The following is a 23,125-nucleotide window of genomic DNA, read 5'->3' as shown; positions in this document are numbered from 1 at the left end:
AGGACTGCAGTTCCAGCCTTTGCAGCCCACGCTGTGTCTGTCCCCAATGGCTGGAAGCAGGAGGGCCTGGGGTTTCTATCTCCAAGTAAGACTTTGCCAGCAAAACAGGGCTCTTTGCACATGTCAAGGCACGGATCATTGTTTTCTCAAAGAGTGATTTTTCATCCACTGAATCACAGACAATTTGCTTTATCACTTCAGTTTTCTTTGACAGTTCCTCATCTAAGTCAGAACCAACTTTAAATTGGAGCTGAAATGTCAGCAGTTCTGTGAATCTCACAAGCTCGCAAATGCAAAGCACTCTTTCCCCCTACAGCTGTAGGGAATGCAACATACATCAGCCATCATCTTGGAGAAGGACACCCTTCTGCCACTGCAGAACAGCTGCAGATGTTCCTACATGGGGACACTGACACACAGCCCTTCGGAGAGTCAACCTGGGGCCAGGAGGAAGAGGGAATTGCTGCCAAGAGCCCCGAATAGGGGACGTGAGAATGCCCTGAGCTCCCAGGCAGAAGGGCACAGCGATGAGCAATGATGTACTCAGCTCTCCTCTGCTTGCTGCCCCCAGGGCACAGGCTGAGCCCCCAGGGGAAAGAACGACTTCCAAGCTCTGGTGTCACTGCAACCTCATGCAATTTATCTTCTGGTGCCAGACACGCTGCAACGAGCTTTTGTAAATTTATTAGAGAAAACACACGCCCTTATCACAGAAGGCAGTTATTCTCAGGACGCCATGTGGTCAAAACTGGCCCCAAGTTCAGATGTTGCTTCATAACATTTTACTGAATCTAAAAAAAAGGAAGATTATCTCAATTTTTTTCTTGCACTGTCGCTAAGGGACAACAAAATGCGGTTTTGTGTTTTAAACTACTTCCATAATTTCAAATACCTTTCCCCCAGTGTCATCCAGCTCAAGAAGAGCTCTGAGGCAAGGGAAACCAAACCAGATTCCATTGCCATGCTGCACCCTGACACAAAGAACGTGGGAAGTAAAACAGTGCAAATAAACCCAGAGCTGCCACAGTGAGCATCCAACACCGCTCACCCAGTTCCCCAGCAGTCAGAAGGCTGGTTTCTAAAAAAGACACAATAAAATCACAATAAAAAAAAGGAAATTCTTTTTTTTCTTTTTTTTTTTTTTTTAAGCTATCCTTACTTTCTGAATCTTCAGTTTGTAACGGACTCATACTTCCAGTCTGAGCTCTGGATCTATCTTGCCTTACAAATGAGCCCTACAGTTAAAGAGCATTGAGGTTAGAAGGAACGCATCAAACATCACATGGCTCCCAGTCACAACTGCAGAACACTGGAAAGACATATTCAATATTCCCCCATTTTAAAGAGTCTGTGAGACGATTAATTCCTAATTATTAGCCACAAAATGAGCTCCGCAAAATGAGCACAACATCCTCAATCTCTCTGTCGACGGGTGTGAACTATGCAGAGTGGCTGCATGAACATCAGACACTTGGAAATGGCCTCAGACGTTTTCCAAACACCTTCTAAAAGTGTTCTCACACTGCCCACCCACTTGGTAAGCTCTGCCTATGCCTGTTTATTGCAAATATTATTTGGGTGGGCCACATCTCCCAAGGAAACTAGCACCCTCATAGCTGGAGAAAGCTCCTGGGGAATGGCAAAGCCAAACCTGCATCCAGCTCACAGTGATAGATTGGGTCATTCAGGAAGGGGACACATAGGCAGATGAATTGTTCCATTTGAATACTACTGTTAACTAGGAGGATTCATGTAGGAAATGATGGATTATTTGCCATCTTTCTCCCACTAGGTTTTGGTTTGTATTATTCATTCACTGAAGGTGTTATTTTCTCCTTAGCTGCACTGCTTGAATTATTCAACTCGTGAGGACACCTCTATTGAAGGTAAAAATAAAGACATGATGGTTTTGACAAACTTCAATCACCCCTCAGCACAAAAATGTTTTTCTAATCTTCCTCGTTTCTTTCAATAAAAGCTGACTGATGAGTTCACGTCACTGCAGCCAACCCCAGAAGCAGACGAGGATGCAGAGCTCCTTGGGGCCCTTGACCTGACCCAGCAGAACTACTTCAGCAATGGAAGCCACCAACTGTTTATGCTACGAGTCCTTTCCTGTCCTCCATCACAGACTGCCCAGATGTCTGGTGTGAGTCTTTTCTGGAGCACTCTGACATGGCTTTTGTTGTCTTGTATTGATTTCAACAACTGATGGCTTTTTCCCTTCAGAGGAGCCCTTTTGAAGACTGTCCTCTCAGCCTCTAGGCTCTCAGACCACCTCTCCGCTTCTCCTCAATTTCTCCTTGCAGCCATATCTCCATGACACTTCTCTCCTGTCTCCAGAAGCCACACATCCATCTGCAATACTCAAAGATCAAATCAGACTCCAGCAGAGAAATGGCCAATTCTGAGTGCATCCCCACAGTCCTGTCAGACTGTATCCACCGGAGGACAGGAACTGGCAGTACTGTGGGTCACTGGAGCGTTCTGGTGCACTCGGTGGGGATAATCCACAGATCACAGGTGCCTTCACAAAAGGCAATTTCATGGGCTTCAATGCAGGTAGAGTGGCGGCGCTGCCAGCAGGGCTTCCAGAGACATCACAGCTTCACTGGACGCCTCGTCTGCACTCTTCACAGCCACCCAACACTGCCAAGCACAGCAAACACTTCTCAACGCCACCACGCCACAGAAACAAGGAGCTCCAGCAGGTCCTTTACAGCAGATGTGGAGGAGCTTATAAAGAGGAGCCAAACTCCAGCCATCTCCAAACGCACCCTGCTGCAGTACTTGGTGTCCATCCTGGGATGGCTGCTTGCACTCCCTTGTCGCAGGGCTCAGCCATCAGGTCTCTCCACAGTCACTCTAGGGCCCAAGTGCACCTGCTCCTGAGTGCACTGCAACTGATCTTTGATTCTATCTTTCAAGCACAGCGACACGACTCCAAAAGACACATAATGACTAAGAAAAGAAATACTGGACGTTTGAAAGATACCGAAAAAAGCTCTATCTTCCATTTAAGGGAGAAAGAACTTTACATTCCAAATAACCAACTAACAGTAGGCTCTGTGGCACGGCAGGGAGCACTGAACGTGAAGGACACTGCCCAAGATACATCCAGAAAAACCCAATTTCCAATCTGCAATCAAACTGACAAAGCACGCCTTTAAATATTTGATGCGATCCCAATCTCTGCTGCATCTCAGATAAACATTAGATTATTAGCCACCAGGTTAAAAAAATAAAGGAAAGAAAAGGTAGAATGATTTCAAGTGTTATTTCTGTGAGACTTCTCCAAAACTTGAGGGCTGGTGAGGACAGATTAATGTCCTTAGGAAACTTCCAGATGAGAGCAGATAAACGCACAGCGCAGTGTCATAATCAATGCTTCCTATCAAAGATGCTCTGAAAGGCTGTACATCTTAAGAACTGAGTTAATGGAAGAGATTTAATTAAGACTGATTCTCTGGCATAATAATAATAATAAACGTACGTAGGAAGCTGTGAGCCGCAAGTCTTTTTTATATCTGACCAGCCTGATCAAAGGACCTTGCTTATGTGCAAAGACCACAATATATGCAGCAGATTGTATCACAATGAATCTTTGACAAGAATGAAAAAACTCAGTGTCCTAGAAATACATAAAGGAAAAGTTAGAAGAGTTTTCTATTATTTTGTCAAGAAAATGCAGTTTTCTTAAATATAAAATGTATGATTTTGTATTTTATCTCGTAACACGCACAGTCTCATCACCTGCACTCCACAAAATTATCAACATGGAGTTAATATACTGCTTTGTCTGCTGCTGTTCTCCTCCTTGAAAGCTGAATGCAGTATTTAGAGCTCATTACTCAACATCACATTTATTAAACAATGCCTTTTCAGTAGCGTTTTCATATCTACATAATGAAAATTCTTCCTCTTCAGAAAAAGATGAGGGAAATGATTGGGATGAAGAAGTAATCCGAGTTGGCCAGGTGTATTCTTGTTGTATATTAACTAGCTTCACTTATCCTACGGGACACATCTGCGTTTGGCAATGAAGAGGCGCTGCAGAAAATATCACAAAGGCAATCAGACTTGGGAAGCGTGTGCCTGTACAACAGAGATCCAGAGCTGCCTGAGGGAATGGGCTGCTCAGGTTGGAAGCCAGATGCACACAGGGTTAATCTGTGCCCACGGTTCTGCAGGAAAACAAGGCTACGGGGCGATGTGGATGTGGCTCCCCAGGAAGGGAATGGCACGAAGGGAGTGGGAGCATGGGAGAATTTTGCAGCAGAGAACACTGCGGGGCACAGGGAAATCCATTCACCAACCTTGAGTTAGCCTCTGTAGCCCGAGACCCACCCCAATCATCTAAAAAGGGCTGGTTAACACTAAGACAGCCATGAAAGAAAGGACCACGGAGACACGCAGAACTCAGTAATGCCATTTGTACATCCATGCTCAGAGCAAATGAACCATGAACCAGAACCATGGCATGACCTGTCTGACTGTCCCAGCCCTCCAGACAACTGCAGAGCAGAATAACACACAGACTGGGTGGTAGACTGGGCTGAAGGGACCTCAGGGCATCACTTCAGATAATCTTCACAGGTCACACCTTTATCTTCAGGTTGCCCAGAGTGACTGTATGGTCTCCTTGAAGATTTTCAAAAGCTGCCTGGACACATCCATGGGCACCCTACCTTGGGTGCCTCTGCTGGAGCAGAAGTTGGACCAGGTAACCTCATAAGATCATACTACATTTGGGCTAGAAGGGACATTAAAGACCATCTAGATTCAACTTCCTGCCGTGGGCAGGGTGGTCAACCAATAAATCAGTCCCTAGATCAGGTTGCCAAGGTCCTGTTCATCCCAGCCTGGAACACCTCCAGGGATGGAGCACGAACAACTTCTCTGGGCAGCCTGTGTCAGGGCCTCACCATCCTCTGAGTGAAAAGTTTCCCCCTAACATCTAACCCAAATCTCTCCTCTTTTATTTAAAACTATTCCTTGATGTCCTATCACTAAGAGAACGTGTAAAAAGTCCATCTCCCTCCTGATTATAAGCTCATTTTAAGTATTGGAAGGTTGCAATAAGGTCTCCAGAGGTCCTTTCCAAACTCAGTTTCTGTGATCTTATGGATCTTCAAGTAAAGGAAGGGAGAAGAAATGAGGACAAAGCTACAAAGGACCACTTCTACACCGATCCTGTTTCAAGTTCCATCTTGCAGTAGAAATATTAAAGTGGCCTCTTGTATGTGCTTGTGGCCTGTCGTCCCATGCAGCTCAAGCAATAGCACTGTTGCACCTTTCAGTCCAAGGTGTGGCCGTACATTTATTGGCAAAGGTGACCAACAGTCACACACACAGACAAGCTTGCACGTACTGAAGAAATCAGGAGCACCAACAGAAATAACAACCCTCAAGAACTGGGGGCACAGCAGTTGATGGAAGCGCAACAAGTTGTAAGAAAGGGAATTGAAAAAAGACAAAACCTCATCTGGAGTATAGGAATACTTCTGATTTCTCAAGAGATCACTATTAAATACCCGCAGTGCACAAGCCTTACATCTGAAATGATGTAAGGCTTGTGCACTACTGAACACTGGGGCCAGGGACCCAGCAGAAGGTACTGAAATGAAAACTCATTAAACAGTGTAATTTTCTCCCTGTTCTGCCCTTAACTACCCCTGCCACGTCCCAGAGGCAGTATCTGTGCTGAAGCTAACAACTGCGTCCTCTGCTAAGCTCTCCCCTCACTCCAAAGCTAATGAATGTGCCTCAAAAGGGGCTGGCAGGAGTTACCTTCTCCCATACAGGCTGATTGATGGACGGAATCAAGTTGAGCTCAGAGAAGTTTTTTCTCAGCCTGCACTTGGTTTGAATTCAGCTCCCATTCCAGGCTTAAAGAGGCACTAGGAAGCCTGCAACCTGCCTATTTTTTTAAGTATATAATCAGATCTAATAACAGAAAACACCTTTCTCCACAAACTGTGCCCTTCTCGACAGGCACACGGGTTTCTTCACTCAGCAGTAAACACTGAGCCTCCCTGGCACAAGGGTTACGACGAACAGCTCTGGGAAATTTTCTGCTGAACTGAAAAGAAGTTGGAAGATGAAATCAAAGATGTGCATCAGATGTGCCAGTACCAGGAGCTGAGACAGCTGCACAACTGCACAGCACTCTCAGCCTGTAGGTATTATCAGCCATACAAAGTGAGAAGTAATCAGCCATGTCCTTCAAGGCTGTTTGTGTGCCCACAGTCCTCATCACCTGATGAGGTTTGCTCTGAAGTTAACGTGCCCAAAATGGGAGGCATGGACTGGGAGGTTAATATCAGTATTGATTTCTTGTGGCCTCAAACCTCTGTCAAATGCAGCGCATTTTCAGTGCTCCCCTGAAAATTCATACGGAATGCTTCATTCCACTTCAGATTTGAAATGCCAATCTGAAAGGTGCTTTGCTCCAGCTTTGTTGAAGAAACAATTCATTACAGCACTTAATCTTCCCGATAAAAGAAAAGGAGATTTTAGCCTGCTCATAAGCTCTACAGAAGCCATGACTAATTAACCTAATTACAGCAGTCTGTGACAAAATGCAATCGTACTAAAATTACGCCTCAAGTAACCAGAGTTGCCAAAAACTCCAAGGCTAATAAGCCAACACACATTAATAGGACATAAACACTAATAAAATTGACACCCGTTGCATTATTTATAGTAGCATCAATACTACAAACAATCACACCACAAAAGACAATCTGAAGCATATTCAGTAATAAAGCATTCGTTATCTGGAAATGCTGAAGTACATTAGGGCAGATTACTGACCAGTGACTGCAGGTCCTCAAGATGTGCAGCTCATGCAGACAGCAGTCCCACAGCGAGGATGCAGACTTTGCATCTTGGAGCCCCCACAGACATATTTACATCCCATCATCCCCCAGCTCTGCAAAAGAGTGGTGTGCAGAGCAGCATCTGCATGGCATCACGTGGTTGTGTCCCAACCACAAGCCACAGGAGACTCAGAATGGGAGAGGAAGCTCAGTGGGAAGAGCCCAGCTGGGAACCAGATGAAGCACACCCGTACTGTGTATCACGTGATAGAATAAGTTCTGAAGAGTGAGTGATGGGGTGTGGATGTTCTTTCTGGTGTTTATGAGCCTGAGCTGGCAGTTGTATCAACTCCATGACAGCAGTGAGGCAGCTGAAACCAACAGGATGGAGCACAGGGGTCCAGGAAAGGCCATTCCACCCACATGTGAAAGGGAACTGGCTGGCACTAAAAGGATCATCCCACAGAGCAGAAAAACTCACTGCAAACTGAGAAGGTGTCGGTCTGGAGAGTGCACCAACTGCAGGAGGACTAGCAAATGCATCCCTGAGCACTGCAAAAGCGTAATGCCTCCTCAGATGCACTAAAAGATCTTCAAAAGGAGAATCAGAGCCTGACAGTACCAAATCCTCCCAATCAGTGAAGAATTTCAACTCGAAGGACTTAAGAGGAACTGAAATGCAGCGCTCACCCGATATATCCATACATGGAACACGACAAGGGACAGAGAAAGGGTGCACATAATTCCTCCATACTGGAAATAGGTCTTGGAGAGAGAGGAGGAAAAGGGCTGGTTTAGTAAGAAGTGACAGGTTTGTTTTATGGCTGCAAATGTGACTGTGACGTTTTGAAGATGAGCTCGGTCACCTGTGTGTGCAGAACGGGGCACAGGGCCCATCCTCACTGCCAGTGAGAAGGCAGGGATGGGAGGTCCTCCTCTGAGCAGACACATTTTGCACAAACTTATCCTGAATCAGGTTGAAATCCAGCACAACTTCCACCTGCTGACAAGTGGGTGCAAAGGTGGGATAACACACATCTCTCTAGGATGCTCTCCCTCGGCTCTCATCCCAAAACACACAGCAGCTGTTAGACAACTTCACTGCCATGACAGCATGTTTTTTTGTGCTTTTCTTTGCTCACCTGGCACAACTGTGCCCCCAGCACATGTCTGCAGATGGTCATATCTGCCTTAAAGTCTCACCTCCTCCCAAAGACAGTGAGGATCTTTGCAATCTGGGTACATGAGACATTCTTATTCCTTACAGAAGGAAAAGCCTAAACCTCAGAGGGAAGAAAAGCCTTCTCGGAGACACAGAGGTAATCAGGAGTAAAGTCACACAGAGCCCTCAAAGCTCATCTCCTATCAACAGAGCTCTCCAACTCTGTGTGTTTTTGTGCTGTTTATGTATGGTCAGAACTTTTTCAACCAGTGCTATAAGGACTGGCCTGACAGATGCTGAAAGGCCCTCAGAGGAGATAAGAGATGCTGATTTCACACATTTCAGGTGAAAATACGTACCTTGATTCCTCCCCAGGAGTGATTAGACAGGAACTCCACAGGGCTTGTGACTCTGGGCTGTGCTGGGTATCTGAGAAGGAAATCCAGTTCTGCTGCATTGATTTCTTTACTCATCAGAAGTATCTGTAATTTCAAGCAAGCAAGATATCCTTGAGCAGTCAGGATACAGAGCAGCAAACGCTTTATCAGATTAATCATTCAATGTATGTAGCTGTCAAGTGTGCAGATAAAAAACACAGTGTCCAGTGCTGGAGGGCTGAAACATACCCTGCAGGTGCTTTGTGTCTCCCCAAGAGAGGACCCAGTATAAGTATGGAGACATAACATAAAACAGTCAAAATTTGGAAAAACTGTGGGAAAAGTTGTGGTTTATATTCACAGTGCTGGTGGAGATGCAGGCAGGAGGATGTGCTGCAGTCCCTGTGCTTGATACCTGCAGCTAAAGAACAAACAACTTTCTTGCAAGGAACTCGAGCGTGCATCCCTAGGGCACACCACCAAGGTCTTGTCCACCTCTCACCATTTTCTTCTATTGAAAGTAATTGGAGACGTACTGAGAGTGAAAAAAGCCTCACAGCACATGCACTGGGAGAACGAGTGTCCTTTAGGTCCCCAGCAGTGGTGTGCTGGTGAGCACATGGCCGTTCTGCTGCCATCAGTGTGTTACCACCAGTGATGGCTTTGGGGAACACATGGAGCAAGACCAGCACAGCAATGCCTGGGGCCATTCTGGAAAGCTCTGGAGGTTCAGGAGCCCAGCTGGAACCACTGCACTGAGTGCTGCCAGACTGCCTGTATCTCTGAGACAAAGTCTGAACATTCTGAACACAATTTCTGGAAGGAAAAAGAGCAATGCTGGCATGGTGAGCTTCTCGTTTCCTTGTTACAGATCCTAGACTGTATCTCATTACTGCCTACTGGGCAATGGCTTCTGAAGCATGCCTGGCATCTCCTCCACCAATGACAGTAATGAGCTACTCAGTTCAAGAGCCAACTGATTCTTTATATGGGAGAGTCCTGCAACTCATCATCTAATTCCCTCCACCCACTGAAACAGTGGATGCTGGCTTTCCTGATGCCTTGAAGTGATGCCTTAACTATCTTTCCCGTTCAATGCAGGGGAGTTGGACTAGATTACCTTTAAAGGTCCCTTCCAACTCAAACAATCCTACGACTCTATGATATAGTTGCAAGTACAATGTGTGCAAGGTGAATTGTTTATTCAGACAAATACATTATATGAAAATGTAAATCTCTTTTGGGTCACAATTAAGCCTGACTTTGTAAAATTTGTGTTGACTTTTACACATGGACATTAACTAAATAAATCGTTAGAGGTTATTTACACAGATGTATATTTGCTTTTCCTTTCACACTTCATATTTTGCTACATAGAATTAAAATAAAAGTCATGGCAATCACTGGATTAAGGCTAACTAGCCCTTCACACTGTTTAGGCTGCTCGAATTTGGTTCTCGCCTGCATTCCACATTGCAGGGCACTTACGTAGCCGTTCACTGCACAACCACTTTGTAACATAATGCCAAGCACAATTATTGACTGCATCTGATTTCGGTACAGAGATACAGAAACATCTCCTTGCTCACATGGTAGCATAAAAAATTATAGCAGAATACAAGACAGAGCAACAGCAGCCATGTAGCATGCCTTTCTTTCTGGACACAACCATTCAGCCTTGAAGACCTGCTTCCCTTCTGCAGATCCTGCAAGTAGGCATCTCTCCCTCAAACAGCCATTCCTTGGTGTAACACAAATCAAACACAGCATCTGTGACTGCTATCAGCAAGAGATGAAGAAAAGAAAATCAGTTCCCCAGCCCTTGCATTTGCTGCTCTGATACTGAAGGCATAGCCGTGCCAGCTTGGCTTTTCTCTGTATGCCAATATCTTTGCCAGTACAATCATCATAGAATCATAGAATGGCCTGTGTTGAAAAGGACCACAGTGATCATCTGTTTTCAACCCCCTGCTGTGTGCAGGGTCGCCAGCCACCAGACCAGGCTGCCCAGAGCCACATCCAGCCTGCCTTGTACGGATTGCACGCCCTGGTGGTGCTTACCTGGAAGGTAACCTGTGCAGTGTAGGTCAGCTTATCACACTCAAACAGCCCTCGGGTCGTGTACTGGAACACAGAGAAGGTGATGCTGTCTATGAGGTTCAGCACTCGCACCTGGAGGCTCTCATCAGGAGGTGCCCTCTCAATGGCTTTCTGGAACACAATGCTGAATGCCTAGGTGAGGAGACAAGAACTGTTTCTAAATGCTCTTTTCACACACCAGTGTATCACCTGAAGTGCTGCGACGAGCGAAGCCAGCTCAGACACTGAGCCCTGCAGCCACGACCAAAGCAATCCCAGTGCCCAGCAGTGCGGCCCAGCAGCAGCAGGATGCAGGGGACACCTACAGACTGGGCTCTGCATCTGCCTCTGGCTGCTTTCTCATGGCATACCTGCGACACTGTGCTTGTTTGGGCTTCAGCAAGATGTGCTGGCTGAATTAAGACGCAACGGGTAGAAGAAACATTTCTCAGACTACGTTCTCTCACCAAGATTACACAGCTCACTTCTCCAAAACACTGAGCCAAAGGCGTCGATGTTCCCAGAGTAACCTGTGGTTTCACAAATGCTTCAACTTAAAACCAGCAATTCCCCTAAATACAGAACAGTCCAAGGAGTGCGTTATTGTCAGGCTCCAGCTCAGGACTGGATAAGGAGGGCAGGCAGGGCTTCAGCATGGAGAAGTGGGATCAGCTGAGCACTAAAATCCCCTGGGCACGGGTGCACCGTGAAGAAGGATGCTGTTATATAAGATACCAAGGACTCTCGTAGAAACATTCTGATCTAAATTAAAGAAGACTTAAAAACTTTCGGAACAGATTGAAGAAGCCCATTAGCAAATGATCAGATCCAACTGGAGAAAGGAAAAGGCCTGTGTCCTCATTAGCAATGCAAAAGCCCAATACACTGAGACCAAGCTAATAGGAATTAACCAGGCCGGTACAAATTAATAGCACCAACCAGACAAGGCATGGCTGTGTTGACAGCATTATTTTTAGGGCTCTACAAAGGGAGAATGATGCCTCAACAAATTAAAGTAACATTGATACCTACTGCATTACTGAATAACTGCAGAATGGATTTTTCTGCTTACATTTCTTTAAATAGAGTTAAAACACGCTGCAGAATCGTATATAAATCTTGTGTGCTCTAATTTATAATGGGCTTTTAGCTGTATGGCAAGTATTTGAAAATCATCTCTGCACATCTTTCCTCAATGTTTTATGATCTGTCGTCCAAATTTATTAGATAAAAACATTTCAGTAAATAATTTGCCATGTATTTATACTCAATACTAATGTGAACTGGAAAACATAAAACAAACAAAACACAGATGAGGGAGATTTAAGGTGAAACTTCAGATACTCACATATCTACTACGTATGAATCTTTCAAAGGGCACCCTTGCATGAAAGATATCTGTACATTTCCCTGGTAAAATTATTTCAGCATATGGATTGTAGATAACAAAAAGAAAAGCTTCTTTGTGGATTGGCTCAAAATATTGTATTCTCTTCTCAATTACTTTTTCCAGGTCAGTTGGCAATGTAAGAAACCATTTGGAAGAAGTACTAGACTACAGTGCCATCTCATTTAACCCTCCATTCCCCAAAATGCCTTTCCCATAACAAAAAAAACAGTGTTCCATTTATTAAAACAATAAAAATGGAACTCTTCAATAAATACCAGAGTCTCTGCTGGCCAGAACTATAGACACCATCACAGCAACTCCTTTCCATTGCAGCAGGTCCTTAGAGAGACCAAGACTCTCTCAGAGACTTGGGCAGTATGAAGGGAATGCAGAAAGAGGGTCCATGCCTGAGGAGCTTCCAGGATCAAGGAAACAGCTTGAGAGAAGCCCTGCTTCCCAACAAGGAGCAAAAAACAAACGATGAAGTGATGCCCCAACATGAAGCAAAGACGTGAGCGATTAATTCATACTTCACTCTAAAGATCTAGTTCATTCACTGCAGCAAGTGGAGCCTCAGCCTACTCACACTTGCCATAAAGGAGCCAGTATCTCAAAACTAGTCAAGAAACCTGAAAACAAGGTCATAGTCACACTCCTACCAAAGCTCCTGGCTTCCCACCACGCTCTGCTGCCACGTGGCAAATGGGACAGCTCAATCACAGAATCACAGAATTGCAGGGGTTGGAAGGGACCTCTAGAGATCATTGAGACCAACCCCCTGCCAAAGCAGGTTCCCTACACCAGGTCGCACAGGCTCATGGCCAGCCTGTCATCCACCAGGACGCTCATGTCCCTCTCCACAGAGCTCCTCTCCAGCAGCTCATCCCCCATCCTGTACTGCTGCATGCCATTATTTCTCCCTAGGTGTAAGACTCTACACTTGCTTTAGTTGAACCTCATCCGGTTTCTTCCTGCCCAGCTCTCAGCCTGTCCAGGTCTTGCTGAATGGCAGCACGGCCTTCAGGCGTGTCAGCCAATCCTCCCAACTTTGTATCATCAGCAAACTTGCTGAGGGTGGCCACTATTCCCTCATCAAGGTCATTGATGAAGATGTTGAACAAGATCAGACCCAGCACCAACCTCCCCCTGGTGAACCCGTGCTGACTACCCCTGATAACCTCCTTTTCTCCCAGTTGTCTGGAGATGACATCCAGCACAGCTGTTCCATCACCTTTCCAGGGACAGAGGTGAGGCTGACAGGCCTATAATTACCAGGGTCTTCCTTCTTGCCCTTTTTGAAGACCAGAGCGACACTGGCTATGCTCCAGTCTTCAGGGACCTCCCCTGTTATCCACGACCTCTCAAAGATGATGGAGAGAGGTTCGGCAATGACCTCCACCAGCTCCCTCAGCACATGTGGATGCACCCCATCAGGTCCCATGGACTTGTGGACCTTAGTACTGCCTAGGCGCTCACACACCACCTCTTTCCTGACTAAAGGGAAGTCTCCCACTCCCCAGCCCCTCTCACTAACCTCCAGGGTGTGGGAAACCTGAGGGAGAGCCTTTTCACTGAAGACGGAAGTAAAGAAGGCATTCAGTATCTCTGCCTTCTCAGCATCCCCCGTTACCAGAACCCCCCCCCCTCACTTAGTAAGGAGCCCACATTCTCTCTAGCTTTCCTTTTGCTGTTAACATACTTGAAGAAGCCTTTTTTATTATCCCTTATCACTTTAGCCAGATTCAATTCCAGGCAGGCTTTAGCCTTCCTCATTGCATCCCTGCAGGCCCTGACAACATTCCTGTATTCTTCCCAAGTGCTCAGACCCTTTTTCTACATTTCATGGACCTTCTTCTTTCCTTTGAGCTTGTGCATGAGCTCCTCACTCATCCACACAGCTCTCCTGCCTCCTTTTCCCCATTTCTTGCTCACAGGGACACACTGATCCCAAACTTGGAAGAAGAGCTGTTTAAATGCTGACCAGCTCTCAGAGGCCCCCTTACCTTCTAACACCCTAGCCCACAGGATAGCTCCAAGTAGGTCCCAGAAGAGGTTGAAATGGGCTCTCCTAAAGTCCAGGATAGCAATCCTACTTTTTGCTTTGCTTCTTCCACTCAGGATCTTGAACTCCACCATCTCGTGGTCACTACAACCCAAGCTGCCCCCGACCTTTACTTCCTTAACAAGTCCATCCTTGTTGGTGAGAATAAGGTCCAGCAACACCCCTCCCCGCGTCAGATCCTCCACCACCTGCATCAGAAAGTTGTCCTCAACGCACTGCAAGAACTGTCTGGACTGCGCGTGCCTGGCCATGATGGTCATCCAGCAAACATCTGGATAACTGAAGTCCCCCATAAGCACCAGCACCTGGGAACGTGATGCTACATCCAGTTGCTTATGGAAAGCCTCATCAACCTCCTCCTCCTGATCAGGGGCCTGTAGCACACATCCACAACAGTGTCACCCTTATCAGTCTCCCCTTGATTCTCACCCACAAGCTCTCCACTGCTACATCACTCTCCCCCAGGTGGAGTTCAATACAGTCTAGCTGTTCTCTCACATACAGAGCAACTCCACCACCCCACCTTGCCAGCTGATCTTTCCTATAAAGCACACAGCCCTCCATGACAACATTCCAGTCATGCAAGCTGTCTCACCACTAGGAACAGCAATCATTACACTGCAGTGTAAATGTCATTTTAGAAGCATTCTCCAGTTGTTCCAGTGGAAACAGTTCCAGGAAGGAATGTTCTCCAAAGCTGGGACACCATTTCTGGCTCACCATGTCCATATTCTCTAGAGCAATACTTTGCTGAGCAGGGAAGGGCAGTCTGCGTAGAGGAGACAGAAGAGCAGGCAGGCCACTGGAGTACAAGCCCTTTGGCTGTGTCTGTCCTGCATTTATTTTAGAGCACAGGACACAAGCAGGTTCTCTCCCAGCATCATCCCCATGAAGGTGTCCAAACTGTTACCAAGAGCCTGCCTGTCTCCAACCTGCCAGCAGCCTGCTGTAAGGGGTCAGACGCCCTCAGATCCCATCAGGACTTCCAGGCTAAGGGCTCTTGTAGGGGACCCTTCTTGCCTTGGACAGGTAGAATTGGCCACAATTTGCCTGTTGTACAGAGGGCAGCAATAAATCCCTGGCGCTGAGGTCTCAGTGGGACAGGGCCGTGTTTACAGAGCAATTTGATGTTTTAACACTGTGTCATTTGGGAAGTCGGGACTGTTTCAACATCAAGGTCTTGGATAATTGCTAAGGGCAGCAGCAATTCTCGTTAACTTATGAAATATCTGCACAGACATTATGACCCCGATGACATCACAGCTACAGAACTAAATGCAAACATAAAGAAAAGACTAACTGAGGAAGCAAGCGACTCACAACACTGTGCTAAATCTTAACGCATAAATATATAAAATACACTGAAAAAAGTACTTTGTTGGCTCTTTTCCAAGACGACCTCTTTCAAATCCATTGCACATCTTCCTCGGCCAAGCCAAGATGGCTGTGAATATGGAGGAGATAACAAATGGCTTGTAAAGTTCTACTTTGCAAATAAACTTCTGAAATCTTCTGTAATCAAGGCCATTAATGCACCTCCAAGCCAGACTGTGGCTTTCTACAAGCCGTCAGTTCACTTGCCTCAACAGAAACCAAGCAAAAGAAAGGAAAGCTCATTAAGACTGATCTAGTCTGATCTCAATCAGGGCTCAGCTGCCCTGCAGTGCTGCCACGGGACTCACGGGGGCAGTACCTTCAGAGAGAACTGGTACATGGGGTGGATGGCACGAAGGTCGTTCATGGCAAAGTAGAGCAGAGAGGCCCGTGCGGCAGCAGGCCTGTAGTGCTCCCTCGCCTCATTAATCTTGGCTTCAGTCACCTTGGACTCCTGGACCTGGAGGGAAAACACAGAACGACGGCACTGTGAGAACATCTCTGTGAGCTCTGTGAAGCTGCAGCTGGGGGGAAGGCAATTCCTGCCACAAAGACACCAGGCCAACTGGTGGCCAACCTGCCCTCAACCCACCCGCCTTCTCTCCCAGCAGCCTCTGTCCTCGGGCACATCCTTCATTAACTGCATTCATCCTCATGTCCAATCCTCTGTTTTCCCAAGCCTCCCCCTCCAAAGTTCTCACTAGGGTTCCTGCTCTTCACTAACTGGAATTATTTTTATAATCAGTGAGTTTCTCCTGCTAATTGCCCCCATCCTGTGCAAATCATTAATAACAGGACTGAACAGACAGTGCTGCTCATAAGACAGCTTCTCCCAAGCTGAGAACTGCTAATTTTCTCAGCTACTTGCTGCCTTTCCTCTCTAGCACCTAATGCCTCCCTGCCTTCCTGGCCAGGTGTCAGCATAGCTGCCGTGATGGACACAGTGAAAATCCTTTTGGCAGATACATCATCCCACTAACATCTCAGTCCTGTTCATTCTTTTATTCCACTTCAGCAGCATGAAGCGACATCCTCGAGCCTCCTGGGGATTATGGTAGGCTCACGCTACGTACAGCCAGAAGTGCCGCAGCGCTGATCCACCAGGTTCAGCAAACAATTCCATGGGGACATGGCAGAAATGGGATCAGTACGTGTGGCACAGCCCTGCAGATCACAGCACAGCCCCCAGAGAAACGCACACTGCTAGGCACAGACCCGAGCTGCTAGAGCACATCAAACCTTCCCACTGAGACACTGACTGAGCACACCCTGCTGCACACAACCAACACACACGCTGGGGTCCGTGGCACATCTTCAGAAGCAATGATGGGCTGTAACATCTCAGATTCCTTCATAAAACAGCTTTAGAGTCTCTTGCAGAAACATGCATCTGCATGGATCACGAATACACCTAACACACTTCTCCACATCCTGACCCCATCTTTGATAGCATCTACATCTCTCCACTGACTATGCAGGGAGCCTTCAGCATGGTCCAGACAACTAACTTTCAGTTGTCCTACCCCAAAATGCTTAACAAATCCAGAAATGCAAAATCCAGAGGAGGAGACGAAGACAGCTGCTTTCCATAAATACAATGGAGAGGACTCCTCAGAAAGAACATCTTGACTTATTTTTTCTGTAGCCAAACCAAGAACAGAGTAGGGGTTGATTTGAGAAGCAGACTTATAATATTGCCCTGAAGCAGCTTTCTACGTGGGTACCAAACTCATCAAAACCAGGTGCAATCTCTAAAATTCATCCTCACTGCCACAGAGTTGGAAGGGATCATCTCTACAGCCCCCACTTGTTCAGAAATAGAAACATTTCAGGAACAGTTAATTCAATAGGGCGATATCAGCCTTGCTGTGTCAAAGCATTCCTTCAGCATCCCCTTTGAGGAGTACAAGCACACCATCCCTAGGAAGCTGGAGGCACGTAATGTCCCTCAGACAGCTAGCAGAAATCATTTCATTTCTTAATGTGGAGGCATGAAGTGAGAGGCAGCCTGATCCTGACCTGAGCACACAGGTAACATGTCCGTGGGCTGGAGGACAAGCACAGGCTGTGAAGATGGGAGGGCTGGGGGGGCAGCAGCTGAGGACAGCCAGACCGGGGTCCTGCTGCAATACATGCTGTGATACATGCAGTTCTTGAGCCTACCTGGTGTAAGGGCAAAGCCACCATGCACTTAACTGTCCCTGTGTGGCCAGCAAGGTGACCTGGGTAGGTGACAGCACTGGCAGCTGATTTACATCCCAAGGAATGGAACAAAATAGCCAAGTTCTTGCAGATTCACTCGAGATCACAAACTCAACAGACTGCGGTCCCCTGGCAGCACTAAAATGCAGCTTAATTGAGGAAGTGTGATGCGTTCAGAATTATGCTGGAGCAGTTTAAAGCCGCCTTGATACAGTGTGTAAATTTTATCGTCTTTACATCAGCCACTGCCATTTTCCATTGGTCTTAAATAGGCCATTTAACATACAAAAGCTCCAAAGAACTGAACGGCTTGAAGCTGGCCAGAATGAAGAGCACTTCAATTTATATCACTTTCTCTTCACTACTCAGCAGAAGAAGAGCCCAGCATTGCAAAGATGTGTTTCACCCACAAATCCTTGAAGAATACGTCTCACACAATTTCCTCTGAGCTATCACTGTCATTTTACCTTTTCTTCAATTTCTGCTGCTGTCTGTTTAGTGGTCTCCAAGTTCTCCACCAATGCTGTGTCTCCCAGGAAGTTCCCAGATGCTGACGACAGCCGAGACAACAAGTCGTCCTCTAACGTTTTCAGGGTGATTTTGAATCCATTCTGTTGCTTTGTGAGATCTGACTGCAAATAAGCAATTAATAAAGTCTTAGGCACAAAACATGCAGGATTAACCCCCTTCACAGGGTAACAGGCTTCTAAGTGACTGTTGCCACAGTCCACATTGATTATTCCTGCTTTGATTCCTGCATATGAACAGAGCTCTGGGAATTCTCCATGCCACTGATTCAGGGAAGGAAGCACAGAAAGCAACAGGAGAACTCAGCCCTTCCGCTCAGAAAGTATTAAAGTGTTGGAAATAAAAAAGGAAAAGACTTTCAGCTTCTGTCTCAAAGAATCACAGAATTAGAGAACGGTTTGGGTTGGAAAGAACCTTAAGGATCATCTGGTTCCAGTCCCCTGCTGTGGGCTGGGTTGCCATCCACCAATCTCAAACACACATCCTGTATCTCTGTCTTAAAAGTAAGTATTTGTGAAGCTTATGTCAGCCTGGATAGTTCCTCTGGAGCAAGCGTAGGTATCAACAGATACAACTTGTCCTTGTTAACCTCTGCCTTTCCCACTGCAGACCAACACCAGTACCACCAGCAATGGGAAACAAGCGATTGAACGCGGATGGGGAGAACATCAGCAGGCTCCCTGGGGTTCAGGGCTGAGCTACTCATCTTGGGATCAAAATGGCAAGGTCTCACTCAACTGCTGCTCCCATTTGTACCCTGCACCCAGGGTCTCCCTCAGACCACCAGCCTGCAGTGCTAGAAGCTGCGCACACCAGGACAATCCCCAGTGGCAAAGGGTTCGCAAAGACAATGCTAATGTGGCCAAGCAGATAGAGACCAGTGGCAACCATTTTGTCACAAGGACTGACCTGAATTTGACTGTTTCTGTGAAATAATGCCCCTTGGCTCTCCCCAGCCAATTGCTCTGCTTCCCTTTTCTGCACAGATCCCACTAACTGACACTGCTCATGGCAGAAAGAGACTTATCTCTCATGGCTTCTTTCTGAACTTCTCCTCCAGAACAGAGTTCCTCCTGAGAAATGTGACTGCAGTAATCCAAGTGCTTGCTCAGGGAAATAGCATCTTTCCTGGATTTGAGGTGCACCATGTCATGGCACTTTGTGGTCCTTTTGCAAACACCTACTCTAGAATCATAGAATGGCCTGGGTTGAAAAGGACAATGAACATCATCTGGTTCCAACCCCCTGCTGTGTGCAGGTCACCAACCAGCAGCCCAGGCTGCCCAGAGCCACATCCAGCCTGGCCTTGAATGCCTGCAGGGATGGGGCATCCACAGCCTCCTTGGGCAACCTGTTCCAGTGCCTCACCACCCTCTGGGGGAAAAACTTCCTCCTCATATCCAACCTAAACCTCCCCTGTCTCAGTTGAACTTCCCCTGTCTGAGCACCTATTCCAGAAAACACGTTGTGGCACAGCCATGCACCTGATTTGGATGCTGTGAAGATACAAGCCTGGTGGCTATTCCCTACAAAAACTGAGCCAACCACTAGCTTGACTGTGTATGAGAAACACTACTCTGTTGTACAGTTTTAAATCCCCACACTTCCTGTAAGCGACAGAACCAAGTAGTATTTGCTCCGTTACCAAAGTTTTTTCAGCAGATTAGCTAACTCTCCCATTAATAAGTCATCTTCCAATATTTGGGCTGAGATTTCACACACTTGCTGCGCACGCACTCGTTTCGTGTCAGTGCCAACCTGAGGATGCAGCAGTGCGCACCGACGCGTGCCGTGATTCCTGCAGCAGGGCTGTTCTCAAAGGCCTGCTCCTTAGGCCTTACACACAGGTGGTGAATATTTCACAAGTCTTGAAACACGCCTTAAACTAACACAGTTAATTCTGTAAGCTCCTGTCATTCAAGCATAGCATGCCTTGAAAAATGACATTTTGCAAGCTATTATTGCAGACCGCGGCCTGCGAGCCTGCTGCTCCTAATGAGGCCGCATGTGACTTCTGCTCCAATAGCTTGTAATCACTATGCAGTGTCTGAAAAGCACCCTCAGAAGGGCACACAATGCTGTATTTCCCTCAAAAGCCTGCATCTGTTGCAGATCTCTCATGCTATTGTTTTCAGCAGGAGCAAGGTCATCATTTCTTCTTCCTGCAGTGGAGCTCATTATCTGCTATTTCACAGCTGATACATAACAGTGCTGGTTCAGGAAGCAGGTGATGCTGGAAGCACTTACTGTTTTGTTCCTGCAGCTCACCTGGGCTACAGGCCTGGTGCAGGACTTGTTACCAACCTGTGTGATCTGGAACAAGACTTGGAGCACAGCAGTGACGACTTAGAGCACCCGTGGAGAAAGGACCTCTCCTTTGGGAAACCCCAAAGTACACACCTGTACTGCTCCCCACAGCTCTCAGACAACAGCTTTTTAATATCAGTGAATGAAATGGGGGTAGAAAAAAGGATACAGAGGGGAAAGGAAGAAATAAGCTTAAATATTTAAATATTCTTACCAGGAAAATTACATCCCACACCAATCTGCAGACAAGCTGAGCAGTGGGCCCAGGTGAACCTCATGAGGTTTAACAAATCCAGATGGAAGGTCTGCACCTGGGTTGAGGCAACATCTACTACCAAAACAAGCTGGGGGATGAAAGGATTGAGCATAGCCCTGCCAAAAAGAACTTGAGGGCACTGGTGGATGACAGCTGGGCCTCGCAGCACAGAAAACCACCCCTATCCTGGCTGCATCCAAAGCAACATGGCCAGAAGGGCAAGGGAGGTGATCCTGCCCCACTGCTCTGCACTGTGAGGCCTCACCTGGAGCACTGCATCCAGATGTGGAGTCCTCAGTACAGGTGAGACATGGAGCTGTAGGAGCATGTCCAGAGAAACACCACAGAAATTATCCCAGGGATGCAACACCTTCTCTACAAGGGCAGGCTGAAAGAGATGGGGCTGTTCAGCCTGGAGAAGAGAAGGGTCTGGGGAGACTGAGACCAGAATGTCAGTATCTAAAGGAGAGCTACAGGAAAGAAGGGGACAGGCTCTTCCCGCAGGGACTGCTGTAATAGAACAAGGGGAAATGGTTTCAAACTTAAAGAGGGGAGATTTGGGTTGGATATAAAGAAAAAATCTTTTTCAGCGAGGGTGGTGAGACACTGAAATAGGTTGCTCAGAAATGTGGTGGGTGCCCCATCCCTGGAGACTTTCAAAGTAAGGATGGATAAGGCCCTGGGCAACCTGATCTACGACATGGAATCAGTCTCTCTCCTTGTGACAGCAGCCATTACCAGCAGTGCTGTTGCCCTCAGTGCAGCAGTCAGCGACCTCTCCATGCTGTGGGTCACCCCATACAGTGCCCAGCAGCAGCAGGAGCTGCCCACGGTCCCCAGGCTGCAGGGATGGTTTGGCTCCCACAAAAAGCCACAGCTCACGCATTAATTGTGGTCATTATGCATTCTTTATGCCATCTTTTGGCTCGTTAGTGCATGAGCCCGTTTCAAATGAAATGCATCGTTAAGGCTGCACGGATAACATAGTTTAGAATCTCATTAAAGAAAAGATGATTACAGAAGTGGCCTGGCCTGACCGAATGTGTGCACTAAATTCATTCTGACTCTCAGTAAATATTCAGCATTATACATACCCATTATACCACTAAGTGTGCCTCTAGCAACAAGGCTTTTCTTTAAAATGATGTATTGAGACAGAAGCAATATTTATTTAAATGCAAAAAGAGAGAAAACATTTTGGCCATTTACAAACAAGAGTGAATAAGAATCAGAACAGAAAAAAATTAGTTATCAGCCTCACAACATTTACAGTGGGACACAAATGCCTAAAATTAAGTGAGATTAATCCTACCTCTAAAGTAAGAGTGAAAGATGGAGAAAAATGTCATAATGTGAACCTGCTTCCATTTAGAAGAAGAGTAGGAAAAATAGTTTTCTACCCACATTTTTGGAGGAAAAGGCTTGAAATTGCTGTCTAAGTGCTCCCAAAAATACCAAGAAAACAAAAAGTAGCAGAAAATCACTTCTTCCTCAACACTTATCATCTGAGACAGGTCGTGAGAGATGGAGCTGTGCAGCCTGCAGAAGAAAAGGCTCTGGGGAGGGCTGAGAGTGGTCTTTCACTGTCTGAAGGGGCTGTGAGAAAGAAGGGTACAGACGCTTCTGTAGGGTCTGCTGTGATAGGGCAAAGAGAAACGGTTTCAAACAAAAAGAGTGGCACAGGTTGCCCAGAGGTGGTGGCGCCACATCCCTGCAGACAGCCAAGGCCAGGCTGAAGGGGCTGTGATGGAGCTGTGGGTGCCCTGCTCAGTGCAGGCGCTGCACTAGATGACCCTTAGGGGTCCCTCCCAACTCAAACCATTCCATGATTCTACGAGAGAAATCTGATCTTACAAGGTGCTCAGCAGCCTCTCCGCCTTTACACATGAAACGCTATTTGTCTGAAAATATGTATATTATTTTTCATCTCATCCTGCCCACCTTGAGCTGCTCCAGGTCGGGCCGCTCCGCGCTGACCACCGCCGCCAGCAGCTGCTCCTCGAGGCCGTCCCGTGTGACGGTGAAGTTGATGAGGGTGCACTGTGCCTGTAGCTCGGGCTGGAAGTGGGGGTTTGCCAGCTTCGTGTGCAGGATCAGACGGAAGGCAGGGTTGAATTCGCACTCCTTGTCCCCAATCTTAATGTACCTGAAATTGGAGCAAAAGGAGCATGGGTGCACATTCATTCCGGGACAAATGGTGGCATCAGCCAGTGGAATCCACCAAAAATGGACTTTGCCATCTCCATACAGAAATCACTTTTAGAGCAAAATAATTTAAGATGGACACACTTGAAACACTTCTGATTTAAGCTAAAAACCCCAGAGCACCCCTCCTCAATTTTGGAGTGCATCTGAGAAAGCTCACAGTTTCCAGCGTTGGGATGGGCAGTTGAAACCGGGAGCTCTCCATGCTTTTAATGGAAGACTGTACTCTTCCCAAAGATGGAATATGCAGGAAAAGCCTCACAGCACAGAGATTTTGATTAGCTACAGCCACAACTGCCTGGTGTGCTGCTCAAACCAGGCTGCCTCAGGTGGCACTGAGCAGCAAGGCTGGGTAGAGGGAG

At 46.8% G+C, this 23,125-nt stretch overlaps 1 protein-coding gene across 1 annotated transcript in view; it reads right to left on the bottom strand.

The window, feature by feature from the left end:
- Positions 1 to 23,125, bottom strand: part of DNAH9 (dynein axonemal heavy chain 9) — a 182,861-nt gene that overhangs the window by 46,017 nt on the left and 113,719 nt on the right. The window contains exons 54-58 of the mRNA XM_048965517.1: positions 22,500 to 22,704; positions 17,935 to 18,099; positions 15,585 to 15,725; positions 10,422 to 10,592; positions 8,343 to 8,465 (exon numbers count right to left, since the gene is read on the bottom strand). Of these exons, the coding sequence (XP_048821474.1) occupies positions 8,343 to 8,465; positions 10,422 to 10,592; positions 15,585 to 15,725; positions 17,935 to 18,099; positions 22,500 to 22,704 (805 nt within the window). The remainder of the gene's footprint in view (positions 1 to 8,342; positions 8,466 to 10,421; positions 10,593 to 15,584; positions 15,726 to 17,934; positions 18,100 to 22,499; positions 22,705 to 23,125) is intronic.

This window comes from Lagopus muta, chromosome 18 (genome assembly GCF_023343835.1).
Source record: "Lagopus muta isolate bLagMut1 chromosome 18, bLagMut1 primary, whole genome shotgun sequence".
Classification (NCBI taxonomy): Eukaryota; Metazoa; Chordata; class Aves; order Galliformes; family Phasianidae; genus Lagopus; species Lagopus muta.
Note: the sequence above shows the minus strand (reverse complement) of the source record. Positions and strands in the feature narration are given on the sequence as shown.